The sequence below is a fragment of the Leptidea sinapis genome, chromosome 16 (genome assembly GCF_905404315.1).
Source record: "Leptidea sinapis chromosome 16, ilLepSina1.1, whole genome shotgun sequence".
Taxonomy (NCBI): Eukaryota; Metazoa; Arthropoda; class Insecta; order Lepidoptera; family Pieridae; genus Leptidea; species Leptidea sinapis.
In genome coordinates this window covers 12,858,869-12,878,825 of record NC_066280.1, presented here as the reverse complement: position 1 = coordinate 12,878,825, position 19,957 = coordinate 12,858,869, and the positions used below count along the sequence as shown (strand labels likewise).

The 19,957-nt window shown below is 37.0% G+C and overlaps 2 protein-coding genes and 1 long non-coding RNA gene across 5 annotated transcripts in view; 2 read left to right on the top strand and 1 right to left on the bottom strand.

The window, feature by feature from the left end:
* LOC126968765 (uncharacterized) overlaps nucleotides 1-12,056 on the top strand; it is a 35,399-nt gene extending 23,343 nt beyond the window's left edge. Inside the window, exons 10-16 of the mRNA XM_050813878.1 lie at nucleotides 3,003-3,132; nucleotides 4,856-5,006; nucleotides 6,076-6,193; nucleotides 6,777-6,827; nucleotides 7,946-8,093; nucleotides 11,011-11,181; nucleotides 11,839-12,056. Of these exons, the coding sequence (XP_050669835.1) occupies nucleotides 3,003-3,132; nucleotides 4,856-5,006; nucleotides 6,076-6,193; nucleotides 6,777-6,827; nucleotides 7,946-8,093; nucleotides 11,011-11,181; nucleotides 11,839-12,027 (958 nt within the window). The 3' untranslated portion in view covers nucleotides 12,028-12,056. The remainder of the gene's footprint in view (nucleotides 1-3,002; nucleotides 3,133-4,855; nucleotides 5,007-6,075; nucleotides 6,194-6,776; nucleotides 6,828-7,945; nucleotides 8,094-11,010; nucleotides 11,182-11,838) is intronic.
* Nucleotides 1-19,957, top strand: part of LOC126968774 (uncharacterized) — a 384,859-nt gene that overhangs the window by 326,621 nt on the left and 38,281 nt on the right. The gene's annotated exons all lie outside the window — the stretch shown is intronic.
* The window catches only part of LOC126968671 (neuroligin-2), a 46,666-nt gene continuing 39,795 nt past the window's right edge, over nucleotides 13,087-19,957 (bottom strand). For all 3 annotated transcript variants that reach the window (XM_050813710.1, XM_050813711.1, XM_050813713.1), the window contains 2 exons: nucleotides 18,426-18,576; nucleotides 13,087-16,367 (listed from right to left, as the gene is read on the bottom strand). In XM_050813710.1, the coding sequence (XP_050669667.1) occupies nucleotides 16,188-16,367; nucleotides 18,426-18,576 (331 nt within the window). In that variant the 3' untranslated portion in view covers nucleotides 13,087-16,187. The remainder of the gene's footprint in view (nucleotides 16,368-18,425; nucleotides 18,577-19,957) is intronic.

The window sequence follows — 19,957 nt, the reverse complement described above, 5'->3', positions numbered from 1 at the left end:
ATCACATTACCAAAACTGGAGGAGTAAGAAAAGCACTAAAAAAACTGATGAACAAAAAGGATTGGATGATTAATCTCAAGAACAAAACAAATAGAATAACTAGGAATAGGGAAGAAATAATAAGAACTGCAGCCGAGTTCTATCGTGATCTGTACAAAAGTTCTAAAAATTATCGAAACTTAGCGGAAAATGTAAAAGACAATGAATATGATGTTATTACAGACAAAGATCCTCTACCGGAGATCCTTCTTAGTGAAACTGTTTCAGCTATCAAATCACAAAAAAACGACAAAGCACCAGGACCTGACCAAATATCAAATGAGATGCTCAAAGCCACCTTACCTATAATAGCACCCAAGCTCACTGTACTATTTAATCAAATCCTGAAAACTGAAAGCATTCCGGCAGACTGGACTAAATCAATTATAGTATTAATTTATAAAAAAGGTGACAAACGATATTGGAAACTATAGACCGATAAGTTTGATGGCAAACATATATAAAATTTTCTCCAAGATATTACTATCAAGAATCTCTAAGGTATTAGACGAGAACCAACCCAAAGAGCAAGCAGGCTTCAGGACAAAATTCTCGACTGTAGACCATATACACACGGTAAAACAAATATTAGAAAAATTTAAAGAGTACAACTGTGTATATTATCTAGGTTTTGTCGACTACAACAAAGCTTTTGACTCGCTAGAACATGATGCAATTTGGAACTCTCTTAAAGTTCAAGGAGTTCATGGAAAAATAATAAATATTTTAAAGAATATATACTCCAAAAGCACAGCTCGAATAAAATTGGATAAGGCCAGCGGCGAGTTCCCAATAGAAAGAGGAGTCAGACAGGGAGATCCTATATCTCCCAAACTATTCTCAGCAGTATTAGAAATGATATTCAGAAATCTTGAATGGGAAAGTGAGGGACTTAATATAAATGGGGAAAAACTAAACCATCTACGATTTGCGGACGATATAGTACTATTTTCTGAGTCTTCAAAGAAACTAGAGCATATGCTACAACAATTGTCAGAGGAAAGTGTTAAAGTAGGCCTCACAATGAACGTAAACAAAACTAAAATAATGACAAACTCTAATAGAAAAGAAATTAAAGTAGATGGTAAAACAATTGAATATGTAGACGAATACGTTTACCTGGGCATTTATTATCAATCAAAGACTGTATGACAAAAGAAATCGATAGAAGGGTCACGAACTCCTGGAAAAGATATTGGTCGCTCAGCGAAGTGATGAAGAACAAGCATATTCTCATTAAGGACAAAAGAAAGGTTTTTAATGCTTGCATACTACCATGTTTAACTAATGGATCACAAACATGGGCCCTAACCGAGAAAAATCTCACAACTCTAAAAACTTGCCAAAATTCTATGGAAAGAAGCGTCCTAGGTGTTAGATTGAGAGACAGAATGAAGCTGCAGGACTTATGTCCTGCAGCTTCATTCAAGAAAAAATAAAATTTAAAAATGTAAGCAAAATTATTAAACAACAAAAATGGCGATGGACAGGCCATATGATCAGAGACAATTCTGGAAAATGGACGAAAAAAGTGACGGAGTGGTACCCCAGAAACGGAAAAAGAAAAAGAGGCAGGCAATCCAAAAGATGGGAGGACGACATCCGAAACTTGGTCGGAAGCATGTGGACTCGTCTAGCCAGAGATAGAACGAATTGGAAAAATTTAGAGGAGGCCTATGTCGAGGGACACGCAGCAAGAAAAGTTTTTAATAATTATGTTATGCAATATATTTAAATGTAATGTAGTTGCTGCAATAAAGGCTATTTTTATTTATTTTTTATTTATATAATGCTTGCTGTTGGTTATGCTTAACACTGCCGAGCCTTTTTGAACTACCACTTTTCTTTGAAGTTAAACAAGTTTTTTGGCATGGCGTGACGCTTTTTTTGGTACTTCTCTCAGAAAAGGTATTCTTATAGCTTGTACTTTTTGTGTAGGTTCATTTATTCAGATTAGTAGTGAATAACGAGGATTGAAAGCATATAAACTGTTTTCCACCCAAGAATTTTGATAATATTGGCTTTGTTACATAGATGGCGGGCCGGCAGCCGTAAACTCATATCGCTCAAGATCGCTGGCATTTAGTGTAGCCTTAACAATTTCATATGTTACAAAATTCAAAGTGATAACCCTCACTTCTGGGATTAATTACACAAATAGAATTAAAACAAAATTTTATGAACGATGCGGGACTCAAACCCACGACTGAGCCAATCGTTCGAGTGACGTTTCGTTGATGAAAACTTGTGCGCGCGCGCTCGAACGTACCTATGTTTAATATCTTATCTTGTAATAATTTTTCTTATTGTTATTTGAAAATTGGAATCGGAATGCTTAAGAAATCTAGTAGATTCTACCGGTTTCACCTCCTCTCCGCTTATCAAAACCCGTCGCATGTTTTTTTTTCTACCCTAGTGGGTATTTTTGTTATACCTACATCTCTGTTCCAACAACTACCTAAATGACTAAATGTATATATAGGAAACGCCATCTGACGCAGTACTTCTTCATCTTGGACAATTCATACGTCTAGATAGACACGTGTGAATACGTCAAAAATAGTGGTTAACTGTTAGCCCCTATTTTCAGTAACGCGCACACACACACTAAAACAAAGTGACATACATATCGCGAGTGTAAGACTAATGTTTGTAAACCTGGTAATTCTCCAAACTTTAAAAAATCAATAAACATAATTTTGATAACACGTAATGAACGATGTGGGCCTCGAACCCGCAACCTGTCGCGTTCCGAGCGAGCGCTCTTACCAACTGAGCCAGCCGTTCTAGTGACGTATCGTTGATAAATCTTGTATGTCTTGTTCAATTCTCAGGTTGTGGCTTCACTTACTTCAGGGTTATCACTTTAAAAGAATAACAAATTGTTTATGATATTGATAATAAAGCGTTATTAAGCTTTAAACATATGCACGTTGCTGCATGCAAGTTGTAATTTGGTACAGCATGGTGCAGAACAAACAGGCCCGCTACGTGGTGAGCGCCTGGGAACCGGCACTGGAAGCCATCTTCAGGCAACATCCATCGGCCAAACTCGCGTATACTGGGCGACTGGATATAAATGACTTTACACAGGTACGAATACCAAGATTTAACAATGCGATTCAAATGAGGATAGGATCTAGTTTACGCCATTTTGTGACGTCATAGCTGTCAATAATGACTGTAAATATTATATTTAGGTAAGTTACTACTATTCCACGTTTTTTTTTAATTTGATGTAAGATTTCTTATTGATAGATATGCGAATAAGTTTTTCATTTCTCATACTCGGAAAGTAATGTTGTTTTGATCTGATTATTGGGTGGAAAATGCTGCTTCCCTGCATAGAGAGGGAAAAACTCATAAAAATTACTTTCCACCTAAGGGCCGGAATTAACTTTGAAAATAGAACTGTTGTCAGCTGTGAAGAGTTTTATGTAAAAACAAACTAATTAAAAAATATGCTCCGGCCATGTGACTTTCTAAACACAGTGTGAACATAGGTAAACTTCTTTGAGCGGAATAAGCCGCAACAATTACCGGTGAATTCCATATTTAAAATTTAAAAAGTCGACACAAATTGTTCTAATTTGACAACTAATTTTAAATAGGTACTACTAATATTATTATATATTATCAATAAATATTTTAGTTAAACAACTAGTTTTATCTTCCTCATATTCGAAATGAAAAGTAAAAGTGCTTAACACCGTTAAAAGAATCAATTCCTACTCGGACTATAGCCGCCCTTGCTGCGCTCGGGCGTCTAAATAGGTACCTCGGGAATTGATTCTTTCGACACTAGGTTAACAATCTACTATTTTGCAAACCGTACTTTTCAAGTGGCATTTGACAGATAAAGGTTATTGACGTTTCTATTCTCATTTGAATCGCATTATATTTCGGCAAATCTTCCATGGCTCACATATACCGCAGGCGTAGTCGCAAAGTGCGGCAATTAATTCTACGCCCAAGTGGGCGTACTCGAGCCAGTCTGTCTGTTAAACTTTGCTAATAATTGAAATTAAAATGCCGGGTTGCGTGATAAAACATTGGAAATAAATTTCTGTGTCAAGATATACACACATGCACACGAGCATTTTTACAAATAGCGAAAACACACTACAATATAAAGTTAAAGTTTAATATTCAAATATTTTTGTAAGGTAATATATTTATTATTTCGACGTATTTGCCCTCATTAGCTATATTTGGAAGGTCATTTTTGTCTTTGAGGTATAACTCTGGTGATCTGAACTCAACAAACTCTCTGAAGGCATTTTTTGTCCATTCACAGAAAAAAAGGTAATTAGTCGGTTTCCCTCAAATCCGGCCCTGTGCAATACCAGTAGAATCACAAGACCGTTACCGGCCTTTTAGATCTCCCTTCTCTTGCAATCGCCTATCTAGCATACTCTTTGCTACGTCTTCTTTCTGTGTAGATCCGGTCTAACACGATCTAAGATTTAGTGAGCAGGTAATTTTGTCTCTTTATGACTCCTACTCTGTCTATTATTATTATAATTTAATAATGCGCTAATAAGAGAGTGGAACCATCCACCAGCTGCACTATTCCGGAAACAATACGACTTGGGGATCTTCCTTGGGACCATAGACCAATAAAACATTTCATCTCCTAAGTACCCTATTACCAATTCATCAACAATTAGTTGCGGTCAGGTCTAACGAATACGGAAGACGTTAGACGGTTTCTAAATATAGGTCCTGTTGAGTTAAAACGGTATCTCGAGCCATGTGACGTCTGGTGTTATCATGAAGCAATAATGGTGAAGATCACAACTTTATGTATTCATAGGAAGGTTTCTACGTGCAGAAGCATCTCAGCACCAGTTTCCCCACAATCCAGGAGTTGGCAAGCGCCACTCCACCTCACCACGACCCCGTTTACATCTGCCTGTTCCTGCAGCCGTATGACGCTGTCTCCAACGCCGACATACGGACACCATGTAACGAATTACTTACTGGTTTACATAATAATATAGACTTATTACTATGATTAGTATCCATTTGGTTACGAAACTGAAGTGGCAGTGGGCAGGGCGTATACCACAACGCACAAGAGGTCGTTGGGGCAGTAAAGTCCTCGAATGGCGACCAGTGAAAGACGTAGTGTTAGTAGGCCGATGGACCGATTATTTGGTTAAGATCGCCAGAATGGGTTGGTTGAGGGCATCGCAGGACCGATCGTCATGGCGATCTTTGTGGGAGGCCTTTGTCCAGCAATAGACGTCATTCGGTTGAGATGGTGATGAGTATACATTTTTTAATAAGTGGACCACTACACTGCCGGTCCATGATGATTTATGGCACCACGGGATATGAGTGAGGATGCCAGCTTGGTGGGTAGATACTATAGCGGTGCCACTTTCTGCCTTGAACCAACAATGTGCAAGCAGTATTGTGTTTTGGTTTGAATGTCGCGTAGCAAGTGAAATTTCTAGGCTAATAAGAGTAAATTAATTAAATTTATGTCTCAAAGTGACATGCGCAATGGCGATGTTATTCCTCTGGTGTTACAAGAGAGTGGGTAGAGGTGATCACTTATTTATGGTGTATGTGGATGATGCAGCTACTGTACTCAATCATTTTTGTATTAATTTACATTTACTTTTTTGACTAACTCGTGTAAGACATTCACTATTTGACGTTTGAGAGTGTCTGTTACATCATTTTATATTTTACATATTATATTGTAATTTGAAATGATTTGTAAATCGATGTACTTAAATGTAAATCTTGATATAAAAGAGTGGCAATGAGTTTCTTGCTACTTCTTCTCATTAGCTCAACCCTTTACGAAGTAGCGGTAGATTCAATAAGATAAAAATTTTATTTTTTTGACATCATTTCCTTGACCTACGTGAATAAATTGATTTTGATTCGATTTGATTTATCATAAGGTGAAACGTACGCTCGTTTTCTTTCTCTTCCACTTTGCTACTAAACATTGTGTTTATGTTTCTAAACATTTCTTAGTTGACGAAATAATTTAATTAATTATTTCTTAATCACCAGTTCAAAGGTCGAAGTCCAAGATTGGGCTGTCTCAGTCGCGACTTGAAATACCAAAACTGGCTGACGATCCCAATCTGCGCAATTATCTGCTGCGCCTGAAGATATGGTTTGGTGACCCGTGAGTTGTAAATTTTTATTCCAAGAAAATTTTTCACAAATTTAGATACAAACCGCAAATCTGCTCAATACATACCTATGTATAGGTAATTACAAGATACTATTTTTTAAGAGTTTTCGAATTTTAAAACTGTATAATAGTAGTGCATATAAGCATAATACCCACCTAGGTTTAGGTATAAGGTGGATTTTAGATTTTTTTTTTATATGAGAGGGGGCAAACGGGCAAGAGGCTCACGGGATGGGGAGAGGTGAGGCAACCGCCCATGGACATTCGTAACAACAGGTGTGTCAAGAAATGCGGTGCCGGCCTTTAAGGTGGGTGTTATGCTTTTTTCTTGAAGGTCCCTAAGTCGTATCTGTTCGGGAAGACCGCTGCCGGTAGTTGATTCCACAAAGTGGCTGTGCGAGGCAAGAAATTTCGGACAGAAGACTTGGTACTTTACAGAATGTCTTAGATACCTAATTGTATTAGCGGCAAACTACCAATACTTACAGAAATTACTTCAAAAATTTTCCATTGCATTGTCTACTTAAAGATTTTAGACAAATTTTATAAGTTTATCACTGCTTTATTGTTTCAGAGCGAAATCAATGCAATACTTCGAAATAGAGGACGCACACTACGAAGTTAGGTAAGACAACAATTTAGCGGTTTTACCTGATTCTAAGTTGTCTGAGTAATAAATCATCTTCATTCAAACATTGGGATACTGAGAGCATGCACATCATCATCTACCAGAACAGCATCAACTGAGCAGGAAATACGGCAGGTGGTAAATTTCATAGTTTAGTTGTCGATGGTGCCTAATTCTGTGCCTCTATAGACATATTTAAAGGTCTTTTAATAGAAATACCTAGCCTAATGATCTACCTGAAGTTAAGCGTTATCAGCTACCCATTAGGATTTGTCTATATACAAAGAACGACAAACATGTCACCTGATGTTAAGTGATCACCGCCGCACCGCACACATTGATCTGCAAAATCGATTTATAAACATAAATATAATCGGAAACAAGAATTATCTAAAATTGGCTTTGAGCTTCCGAGCTTTTCGCCAAAAATCGTTGATGATTTCGATGAAATCCAGTTTCCAAAGTATTTTACTTTCAATGATTAGGAGCGAAAGCTTTGATAGACATTAATATTTAATATAATAATGTATGTACAAAGTACTGTAAGTAGAGGTAAAACGTGAAAAAAAAAATTAAAGGAAAAGTTGTTTACTAGTTTGAATTTGAAATTTATTGGGGCCCTTCTTTTGTGGAGGCCCCGGGGCTGAAGCCCCAGCTTCCGTCCCCTAAATCCGGCCCTGTGCAATACCAGCGGAATCACAAGACCGTTACCGGCCATTGAGATCTCCATTCTGTTGCGATCGCCTATCTAGCTTACTCTCTGCTACGTCTCCTTTCTGTGTAGGTCCGGCCTAACACGATCTAAGGTTTAGTCAGCAGGTATAAGGGGAATTTTGTCTATTTATAACTTCTGCTCTATGTCTATTATTATTATAATTAATAATACGTTTATAAGAGTTTGTGGAACCATCCGCCAGATGCACAATTCCGGATCCAATACGACTTGGGGATCTTCCAACTTGGGACCATAGATCAATAAAACAATAAACTACAACCGGCAAGAAACTCGGCAAGTTTTATCCTCTCTTTACAGTTGCCTCTACTAATATTAAAAATCACCCTCACCTATAGATATACATGTTAAATCAAAGAGTATAGACGTAAACAACCGTCAGGTACCGCGAGAAATGCGAGGAGGTGTCGTCATCGTTGAAACACCGCGCGCAGCTATTGGCCGAGTTCGTGGCCGAACAGATGAGCGGCCTCACACAGGAGAAGGACTGCTCTCTACCCAGTGTCAACCTGCACCTTGCTGACTTGATGGTAGGGAACTGTTGCCTGTGATGAACATATAACGTGGCTGATCTTGTTTATGGTTTGATATCACAAAACGTTTGCGTAATATATTAGAACCATTTCGTCGCGATGACGTTTTGCGATCAATTTTAATTTAGATATCTTATACAAATGATTTAGGTTTTCTTTAGTGTCGCCAAAATCTGGCACGAGACATTTTTTTTGGCGAGACAACACGTCCTGAGGATGCCTCGTGTAGAGGCGAAACACGTGTCGAATTGTATTAAAAACAAATATTGGCGGAATTAACACTAAAGAAAACCTAAATCATTTGTATAATTATGGATTTCCGCAAAGAAACGCCTAATTCAATAATTTTTTTTTTAGATATCTTATTTTTATAATATTTATTTAAAATCAAATGTTTTTTTTATAAAAATAAGGGACGAGACGAGCAGGACGTTCAGCTGATCGTAATTGATAAGCCCTGCCCATAACAATGCAGTGCCGCTCAGGATACTTGAAAAACCCCAAAAATTCTGAGCGGCACTACAACTGCGCTCGTCACCTTGAGACATAAGATGTTAAGTCTCATTTGCCCAGTAATTTCACTAGCTATGGCGCCTTTCAGACCGAAACACAGTAATGCTAACACATTACTGCTTCACGGCAGAAATAGGCGTCGTTGTGGTACCCATAATTTAACCGGCATCCTAGCTCACAATATAATAACACACACTTAAAACTTTAGGAAGCTTATCTGTGTTTGAAGCCGCTTAATTAAATTACATAATATTTAAAAAGAATAAAATCAATGAAATGCAATAAAAAATATTTATCGACTTAACGTTAGCAATTACAAATTAGTTGTCTACTTAGCTTACCGCACAATAAATTATATTAATGAAGGATTTTGTAAAAAGTACTTTTTTAACGATGACTTATTGTTATTTTTATTTATAGACTAGCTGAAACCCGCGAATTCGACCGCGTACACACATGACTAAGCACGTAGTACTTATAAAAATCTTTATTTCTTAAAAGTTTATTAACTTTATATTAAATGAAGGTAATCGCCATATTTTATCAATTTACATAAAAATACATAATTTTGACTTTGACCTATCGTTAGTTAAAATTAAGTTATTTTTTACCTCCTGAGAAAGTTAGAAAGATATTAAAATTCTAATTAGTTATTAATTTTAAACTATTATATTAATTTGATTTCTAAACGACGGGGGACACATCAAAGAAAAAAAATAATATCGTTGTTTTTATTTAATTCCGAGCATTTTCATATTTATTAACCTTTTAAATAATTCAAGACCAAAATTTGCCAAATCGGTCCAGCCGTTCTCGAGTTTTAACGAGACTAACGGCAATTCATTTTTATATATATAGATAATTTTTGAATCTCTTTGGTATCTACGTATGTACAGATGCCGAAACAAATGTTTTAAAATTTACAAACGGTTGGCTGAGTGATTAAAGTGCTGGGGCGTATCTTTTTTCGTATATTCAATCTTAGAAGTAAGGGAGGTCAATTGACAAGTTTAGAGGCCAATAGTTTCTATAGCTGAGGCATCTTTTAAATACATACAAATAAAGTGATTACCACACACCACTTGGGGGCAGCAAACGGACCCGTTCTGCTCATCTAGTCGGGATCTTGTGCGAAGAAGCTACCCATCAATAAATGTCTTGCTGATCAATAGTATTGAAATGTGTATGTGTGTGTGTAAATGATACAAATAAACAATGATTTTTGACGAGACTAGCACGGCGTTCAGAATTGACGAGACGAAATTGTGAAATAAATAGCAGTGCCGCTCAGGATTCTTGAAAAACCCTGAGCGGGGCACTATAATTGCGCTAGTCACCTTGAGACATAGAGTTAAGTCTCATATGCCAGTAAATTCACTAGCTACGGCGCCCTTCAGACCGAAACACAGTAGGTAATGCTTACACATTACCTACTGCTTCACGGCAGAAATAGGCGCCGTTGTGGTACCCATAACCTAGCCGGCATCCGGTAAAAGGAGCCTCTAACACACACCACTTGGCGTTAGAAAACGGAACCGTGTATAGTTTCTAAGGCTGAGGCGTCTTTTAAATACAAATAAAATGATTCCTAAACACCACTTGGCGCTAGAAAATGAAACCATTGTGCTCATCTAGCCGAAATCTTATGCGAAGAAGCTTCCTGCCGATAACCATCTTGCTGTCCAATCGCGAAGAGTATTGAAATGTGGAGTAATAGTTATTTATGCAACTGTTGTGTATCACATAAGTGTTTTAGTAACTAATTATCAACAGTTGCATACAAGACTTTATCTACACCCCGAATATGAATCCTCTAAAAGATTCTGAAACAGCTTACTGCTAACATTAAAACAGTCAGTCCTAGAAGTAACCTAATATCATCCATTATATTACTGATTATATACAAATTAACTAAGTATTAATGAAATAATTATTTATTTTAAGTAGTAATTTACATTTTTTATAGTGCAATTATTAAAATTCACTTGAATATTATATTCTTTTGCACCGTTTAAAATATCCGGCGGTGTACTGTCAAAACTTAATCGATCATTTTTTCAAGAATAATGGCGGGGATTCGAATAACCTACTTTTTTTATTTAATTAATTATTATACCTATATATTAAATAAAATTATTTCATACAGATTACACGCATCGAGCATTATGAATGTGGCTGTCTGTTGAAACTCTTTGCGCATGAAGTGATCGAAAAAAAGCAAAGGAGTGTTGTTATGAAATTCAGTACAACATTACAACACTCGTTTGGATGATGTAATGGTTATTAGGGTGTTTTAATGCTGGCAATAAGCTGTTTCAGAATTTGTAATAGAGGATTTAAAGCATGGGTGTTGATAAATGATATAAATTAAGAATGTATTGGTGTTGTAACGGCGATACAGGAGGAGCTTGGTTCCCGCGTGATCGGTCTGGGCTTGGTGAGCTGTGGAGGTGCTCTCGAGCGTGCGCTGCTCTACAAGGTGCTCGCAGATCGAGTGGGCGTGCCATGCGCTCTTCACCGCCGGACCAGCGCGCACGCCTGGTGCGAGATCGCGGTGCCCGAACTGGACCCGGTATGATAGCACCGAGTCTGAGATTTATAGACCTTCTTAGACTTATAGAAATGATTTAAGTTTTTTTTTAAGGAATAGGAGGACAAACGAGCGTACGGGTCACCTGTTGTTAAGTGATCACCGCCGCCCACAATCTCTTGCAACACCAGAGGAATCACAGGAGCGTTGCCGGCCTTTAAGGAAGGTGTACGCTCTTTTTTTGAAGGTACCCATGTCGTATCGTCCCGGAAACACCGCACATGGAAATAATTCCGCCAATATTTGTTTTAAAACAATTCGACACGTGTTTCGCCTTTACACAAGGCATCCTCAGGACGTGTTGTCTGGCCAAAATCTGGCACGAGACTCAAACCAGATAAAACAGTATAATTATGGATTTCCGCAAAGTAATGCCTAATTCAATAAATTTTCTACTAAGACTTTACTTACTTAAAACTTATTTGGTTTGTGGGGTAAAATCTAGGAAACTGGGAGAACCTGGCTATTTGCTGTCGCTCCCGTTATCCTTTTTATAGTACTTAATGTCACGCATCTAATGTCATGACAGTGACAATGTTTGTTAACTCATATTTAATTCAGACTAGATGTCAATGTACACTACACCTATTATTCAATCAAATGGCGGCAGTTATATTTAGTTCAGCGTTGGTTTGCCAGAATGAAGAGCTGAGCGGCGAAGAGAACTACCCGGCCGGTTTGCTCCGTGTGAACTACGTGGTCGACCTCATGTCGTCCCCAGGCCGGCTGGTGCCTCGAGGTGGGTCCGAAGCCCAGAGAGTATGCGGCCCCCAGTGCGCGCCCTACACCGCAAAGGAGGCGCCCGAGGCATGCAAGTGTCAACATTGACACGCAATTATATCTCTAAACGCACACAATGGTCGTTTCTTTTCCTCGAAGATAAGTGTGATTGGATATGCGTCTTTAGGCTTTCAATACTTGATAGCACTATTGTCTGAAATCCATTTTTTTTATGAAAATAAGGGACGAGACGAGCAGGATGTTCAGCTGATGGTAATTGATACGCTCTACCCATTACAATGCAGTGCCGTTCAGGATTCTTGAAAAACCCAATAATTCTGAGCGGCACTACAAATGCGCTCGTCACCTTGAGACAAAAGATGTAAAGTCTCATTTGCCCAGTAATTTCACTAGCTACGGCGGCCTTCAGACCGAAACATAGTAATGTTTACAAATTACTGCTTCACGGCAGAAATAGGCGCCGTTGTGGTACCCATAATCTAGCCGGCTTCCTGTGCAAAGGAGCCTCCCACAGGTGAACATGTTTCTTTGAGGTCGATATTCCTGGAGAGGAAAATCGACATTACTCTAAGTGGTAATAAACTTTGACTTGTATAAGTGTTATTTTTTGATCTCGAAGATTTTGATTTGATTAGTCATTACATCACCAATTTGATCGCCAAATATACCTTTGTTGATCACCGCTGGTATAGTCAAAGTAAAAGACCAACACTATCTGCGTACCTATTCGCAATGTCATTTGTGCAGTAAATCTACTTTCCTCTAATCTCCACATGACAATCATCTCAACATTCTTTTAACTATCTTTATATTATTCTTTTCGAAAGCAAAGTATTATTTCGGTGTAATTCAGATCGCACAGCGCTATTAAACTACATTTTTAATCACCTAATAGTTGCCTCTCTTTCAATCGCGTGACTCTTACCTCTTTTGACGACATTAGGGTTGACTTCTTTACCTAAACTTGTTTCGATTGATACTAAATCACTACTTACTTGCTGGTTGTCTTAGCTGTGAGGCGACTTCTTTACAGCAGCTATCTCACTTCTAGTATCTTCTTAAAGATTTCTATGAACGTCCCCAATATTTTTGCGGGTAGTTATAATGTTAAAGGTAATATAAATATAACACAAAAAATGCAGCAAATAGATTGAATTTCTTTTATTATTTACTAATAAAAATACAAAGGCAGTGTTCAATTGTATTAAACTTTGCAATTGCACGATTTTGGACGGACAGACAATACATTTATGACAAAATTAATTTAAATCTACTCGTTACTAAGCTCTTAAGTTATCTACTTAAATATTAGAGACTTGTCAACAAACTAACTAGTGTAAACATAATTTCTTTTCTCGTTTTCATTTAATATCTCTCTCATAATATACAGGATGGAAATTTAAAAGGCAATTTAATTTGAAGATCGCCATAATTTTAAAGGCAAGTAGATATTTTAAATTATGGCTAGACATTCCCATTACATCGAAGCGGCAGAGGTTAAACTAGTGGAAATCCCTTTTATCTCAATACAGTTCATAGGCGTCTAGAAATTATCTACTTAAGCTCCGTAGATATAATATGCTTTCCAATTTGTGACAGCAGAAAGCAATTTAGTGAAAACCAAACATGGCAAAAATCAAAGGAAGATTTAGTTATTCACCAAAATTGGACGGAGAAGGGTGTGAAAGCTATTGGCAATATGTGTAAAAAAAGAAGTAGATAATAAACATTATAATAAATTCCCTAATACCGTGATGTCACTAGTTAGTCAGACAGATGTCGCTGAAATGCACAATCTACATAAAACCTCACTCACAACTAAAATATAAATCAGTCTAGGTCTAAAATAAAATGGTAATGACATTGTGTACGTCCAATGAACACCTGTAACTCTAGAGATCTAATTGTAACGGTGGTTAACATAATTAAACCTAATTAAATCAATTATTTAAAATCATAACAATAATAATTATCCGTATGACTCGGGAACCTTTAAAAAGAGCGTGTTAACCCGATTTAGGGCTAAATTGCACCGGGACACCATGATGGAGCAACCAGTCGCACCACCGTGGTGTTCGTAAGCTACCAAACTAGATACCATACAGACACCAGAGACGCCACACCACACTGTGACACTACTGCTGTATGTAATTAGGAAAATAATTTTTTCCTATTATCGTGCGCAAAGATCGATTTAGCGCATGCATTTGCGTTCGCAAAGTACCACTTTCCAACACGTTGAAAAGAGCGTGCGGGAATGTAGCATAGCGTCCGGGAATGTTTGAAAATAATTATAGTGGTCGAACTTTGCGCAACTTAATAGGAAAAATAGTATACGACATTCGTGCGCACGTAGGTCATCCTGCACTCGCTTCGCTCGTGTGGGAACGACCTACATTGCGCACTTGTATCGTAATGCGCTATTAAAAGACAAAGAAGAAACAGTAGTGGGTTATTTAGCCTAAGAATTTCATTTTTAAATCTCTATCTGAATTATCTGATGAGGAATTATCCTATAATGATGGTCTTCTTTGAATTTCGATAATAAACCTTTCTGTATCGAAATAATCGATTCTATATATTAAAAACAAAACACAACAGTGCACACGTGTTGCATTCAATGAGGTGGGGGCGTTACTGGCGGCCGGACTGGCGGCCGAGTGTGTGAGACACCATACAGCTCTATTGTATTTTATGGTGGAGCGACCGATAACATTGTGTGCACGCGTCCGAGCTGGTCACGCCGCCAAATTGCTTGCGCAAACCAGGTGAGTAACTCTCTTTAGAGCGATACAGAGCTCTATAGAGAGTTACTATTTTGATGGTAGCGGTGACTGGTTACGCCGCCATGGTGTCCCGGTGAAATATACCTCTCATAATTCGAGTGATGAGAAGAAGATGAAGAGTGTTGTCAAAATCACTCCTGTAGTTACTCTGGTGTTGCAAGAGAGGATGAAAAGGCGTAATCACTCAACATAACCTATACTGTCATACGTAATCAGTGTCTCCTAACTCGCGAGTTTCACTTAAATTAAAGCTATCGTTAAAATAATAAATAGTAAAATGGATACAAATAAGAATTTTACAATTAAAGTAAATGTATAAAAATATATGTAGATATGTATTTGAAAATACAGTAGCGCCGACGCAGACGTTAAAAAAACATATGTTTTTATGAAAATAAGGGACGAGACGAGCAGGACGTTCAGCTGATGGTAATTTATACGCCCTGCCCATTACAATGCAGTGTCGTTCAGGATTCTTGAAAAACGCCATAAATTCTGAGCGGCATTACAACAGCTGCGCTCGTCACCTTGAGACATGATATAAGTCTCATTTGCCCAGTAATTTCTCTAGCTACGACGCCTTTCAGACCGAAACACAGTAATGTTTACACATTACTGCTTCACGGTAGAAATAGGCGCCGTTGTGGTTACCCATGATCTAGCCGGCATCCTGTGCAAAGGAGCCTCCCACTGGTACATTTGTGTATAAGTAACGAAGGCTTACAGCTCACTGGACGGTTAATTAAGACGTATAGCCGAGTGGGACTTTTTGACTCCAGATGAGTTTCATTAAAAAAGGACCATAAAAGTGTATAAAATTTACTTTTGACAGTTAACAACTCCATAGCAAAAAGATGGTACTTTTGTTAGCAGTGGATCGATTTAGTAAACACTTTATCATCCCGACTCTATACTACGTGGACCTTCCTGCACGTATTAATAACAGTATGTACTAATATACATAGAATAGCAGCCGAATAAAAAATACATCTTATATGAAGAGTCCATTTCTGTATGTTGCCATGAAGGCAGATAAAAACACTGCCCTCTACTATATACCACTGGATTGGCGGCTGTCAAAGTGCTTTTGTGCCTGTTTGATATTACCCATTTTGGCGCTGTTGGCCATGTAGAGTACTAAAACTAGTGATGACAACCTCAGCAAACAAATATCAACAGGAAAACCATTTACAAAAAATATTGTATATTTTATTGCATTGATTCCTGAAGTATAAATAACACGGAAAACGAAATACTTCAAAGTATTGTACGTTCCATCGCAGCCATTTGTATTATACGTCAAAATTAGTTCTCTGGACGCTCGCGAGTGGCGCTTAAAAATAGGCACAAAAAATTTACTGTCAAACATATGGAACAGCCTGTCCAGTGCTATTTATAAAGGTCATTGGATAAAATGGTGAATTCAATTATTCGGATATAAAAGTGTATGTGTGAAACATATTACACGGTCGTCTGCGGCACTCCGTCGATCAGCTTAGTGCGAGAGCGGGCGCGGGGGACAGGAGAGGGCGGGCGAGGGTCGGGCGACCGGCTCACGACACTCAGCGATATCGCTGACTCTGTAGATGCCTCGGAGGGCGCACGGGACGCAGCCACGGGCGCACCGCGGCCATGACTCAGCTGCTGACGAAAAAAATTTAATTTTTTATTATATTTATTTATACGGAACATCAACATCATGTTATATTTAACAAACAGTGAGTCTCACTTTATAAAGAAACAAACACATTACTATAACAGATGTACACATCACTCAGTTTTTAATATTTTTAGTTTTTAATTAAGTAATTAAATTTTTTTAAGGTTATAAATCATCAGATTTTATTTTCATTTTAAAAGGAGTAAAAAAGAAATATCTTAATGTAAAAATGAATAAAAGTGCATCTTAAGGATTAGAGTTTACATTCAAATATTTTTATTCAAAACTAGCTGACCCGACAGACGTTGTTCTGTATATAATAAATAAAATAATGTTTTTATATGAATTTGTCAATAATATATCAGAACATCAAAAATTACTTCGTAAAATATGCACCCTGCTGTCGTAATGAAATTGTTTCACAGCAGAACTGTCAAACCGTGCGTCAATAAATTCTCTCATAGAAATTATGTATGGACACATCAAAGGAAAAACAAATTTGTTGTTTTTATTTAATTTAGCAGCATTTTCCTATTTATTCACCTTTTAAACCTTCTCTGGACTTCCACAAATAATTCAAGACCTAAATTTGCCAAATCCGTCCAGCCGTTCTCGAGTTTTAGCGAGACTAACGAAGAGCAATTCATTTTTATATATATATGGATAGGATAATATGATATCACTTATTGAAAGTCAAAAACTACCACGCATTCAAAAAAGTATGCTTCAGACCCGACCGCCGCAAGAAAATCAGCGGGTGTTTTCTACAAAAGTAAGGGACGAGACGAGCAGGACGTTCAGCTGATGGTAATTAATACGCCCTGCCCCATTATAATGCAGTGCCGCTCAGGATTCTTGAAAAACCCATAAATTCTGAGCGGCGCAATTTTATAATATGTAGTGTAAGATAGACAGTTTTATAATATGTAGTGATTATAAATATAATAATGCACAAATAAAATTTGAAAAACAAAATTTTATGAACGATGCGGGATTCGAACCCACGACCTCCGGCGTTCCGTGCCGGTGCTCTAACCAACTGAGCTAACCGTTCGAGTACCACTTCGTTATAAAATTCTGTTTGCTCTGTTCAACTCTTAGGTTGTGGCTCATAATATAATAATGATCATAATAATCAACGTCGAGCGTAACAGAAAAGTGTGACGATTTCTTTTATTTAATTCTGGCATTCTTGCTTCAAAAATTTAATGGACAGTGTATTTAATAAACCTAAAATGACAGTTATCAGTTGTCAGACAGTATTGTCAAAGAATATAATTTATAATAGTACAAGTACAGAAGTCTCACTCCGCAAAATCAATTAAAGAAATAGGGACTTTTGCGGCCATACAATAAGGTGTAATTCTAATCGCACAGCGCTTTTAACCTACATTTTTATTTACATAGAAGTTGCTTCTCTTTCTATTGCGTGTCACTTACCACTTCTGACGACGTTAGGGTTGTCTTCTGTACGTACCTAGTATAAGGTCAACTTATAAAAATAGCTCAGTTTTTTCTATAATATAATAGGTATGTTATCGTAATTTTAAATCAATATTCGTTGTCAAACCTACATTAGTTGCAGATAGTAATGTATGCGTTGGAAGACCACGAGATAGTCAAACCTAATTAGTATAGGAAATAAATAGGCTGCTATCACAAATGGTAATTTCATTATAATAATAATCACTTTAAATTAATTGTTTCAGCGTCTTTAGGGAGCTGAATAAAATAATTTTGGATCGCAATGACCTTTAAAATGCTTGGCTTTTTTTATGTTTCACCATTTTTAAATGATCGGTCGGACCGGTGAAGTAGATAACGAACTCAATCGTGAGTCCTTCCTAAATAGCCTCTCTTAAGATGCCGCCGCGCGTACTTACGATTTAAATTTCAATACTTACACGGGGAGTGAGACAGGCCTGGTATTGTGGCACTTAAAACAAAAACAACATGGCGCGTAACCGAAAATCGTGACGATTTTGTATAAAATTTCTCTCATACGTCGATATAAAAGTTTCACTTCAATAAGAACGTACATTTGTGGTGATAGCTTGCGGCGTGTGCGGTCGCTTGACGGGCACGTCTCTGTACTCATACACGTTGTCTCGCGAGCGGCTCGCGTTCTCGATACCGCTATCCACCTCGGGCACCAGGTATACGTCACCGTTGTAGATTCTGTCGTTCTCTCTGAGACACAAATATTAAGTGAGGTAGCTTAATCACATGTATTGCTTCATATATTCAAAAAAATAGTTTAAATAATACGCTTTTATAGAAAATCCCGCTAAAAAATAGAAAATAAATCTTAGTAAATTTGAATTAAAAGCAGTGTAAGAAAAAATGATTTTATTGTAAAAAAAAGCGCGGGGTGCATGGTAGCAATAGTTACAAATATATATATCCTGAAAAGCAATTTTAGTGGGATTTTCTATAAAAGCGTACTTTTTTAGTTTTTTTAAAAGGATTTTTTTTGTTATATTGATTCAAATTTCGAGTTAATCCGACGTTTTGAAGGAGGTCATATTATGTTCAAAGATTCCGTTACATGCTAATGTTTTCATTCATTTCATAATTCCGTTAAATAATATGTATTCGAAGCTAATAACAGCGTATTAATATAGCTTATATTGCTACTGGTTTTTCATTACCAAAAATGTCGGAAAATGTACACAAGTTACGGAATCGAAGTTAATTTTTACGTTAATAAAATCTAAAATAAGCAAATAAAAAGTCAGTGAAAACAATGATGGGCTATCATAAATAAAAAAGATGTGGTGTCGTGGGACACCAGGTAGGAATGAAGTTCCTTCGGCTAATGTAGAATCGACACAATTTGTAAAAAAAAAAAATCGTGTTCAATTGTATGTAGGTTTTCTTGATTTTTCTCTATTAAATTTTTCAGATTAGTTTTTATTTAAGTACAGGAAAGTATTTAGGAAATTCAGTATTTTAGGAAATAATAAATTACGTAAAATAAAAAAAAATCGTAATCCAAATTATCAATTAAAATAACAAAATATGTCTCTTTATTTTTGTTTGACAACATGAAATTACATAAAAATAGAAATAATTACAAAATTATACACAACTCGACTACGACTGTCGCGCCTGCGCACGTCTCATTTAACGGTTTTATTCCACGGACTTTTTCTTACGGTTTTACTATCACATTTTTTTCAGTTCGGTGCCGCAGCAAAATCCCTATCTCCTCCAAGCCTGCCTTAAGGAACTTCGTTCCAATAAATCATATTAAACGAGGAATAATGATGCAATAAAAGTGGTACGAGAGGTACCATGAAAGTAGTAGCTCAAAATAGCACTTATGATTGTCAAAAGCTCTAATACATTACACAATTTACCTTTTTTCGAAAAAGATTGAGTTTTCATGAGAAATGGCAAGAAACCCACTGCCACTATTTTCAAGTAATATCAAAATATTTTGTTAGTCTACAATTAATTATTTTAATTACAATCTATATAAAATGATGCAATAAAAATAACTCAACTAACTTTACACATTACAGCTGCGAAAACACAACAGTTGTGTTTTTACATACAACGGTTCGGT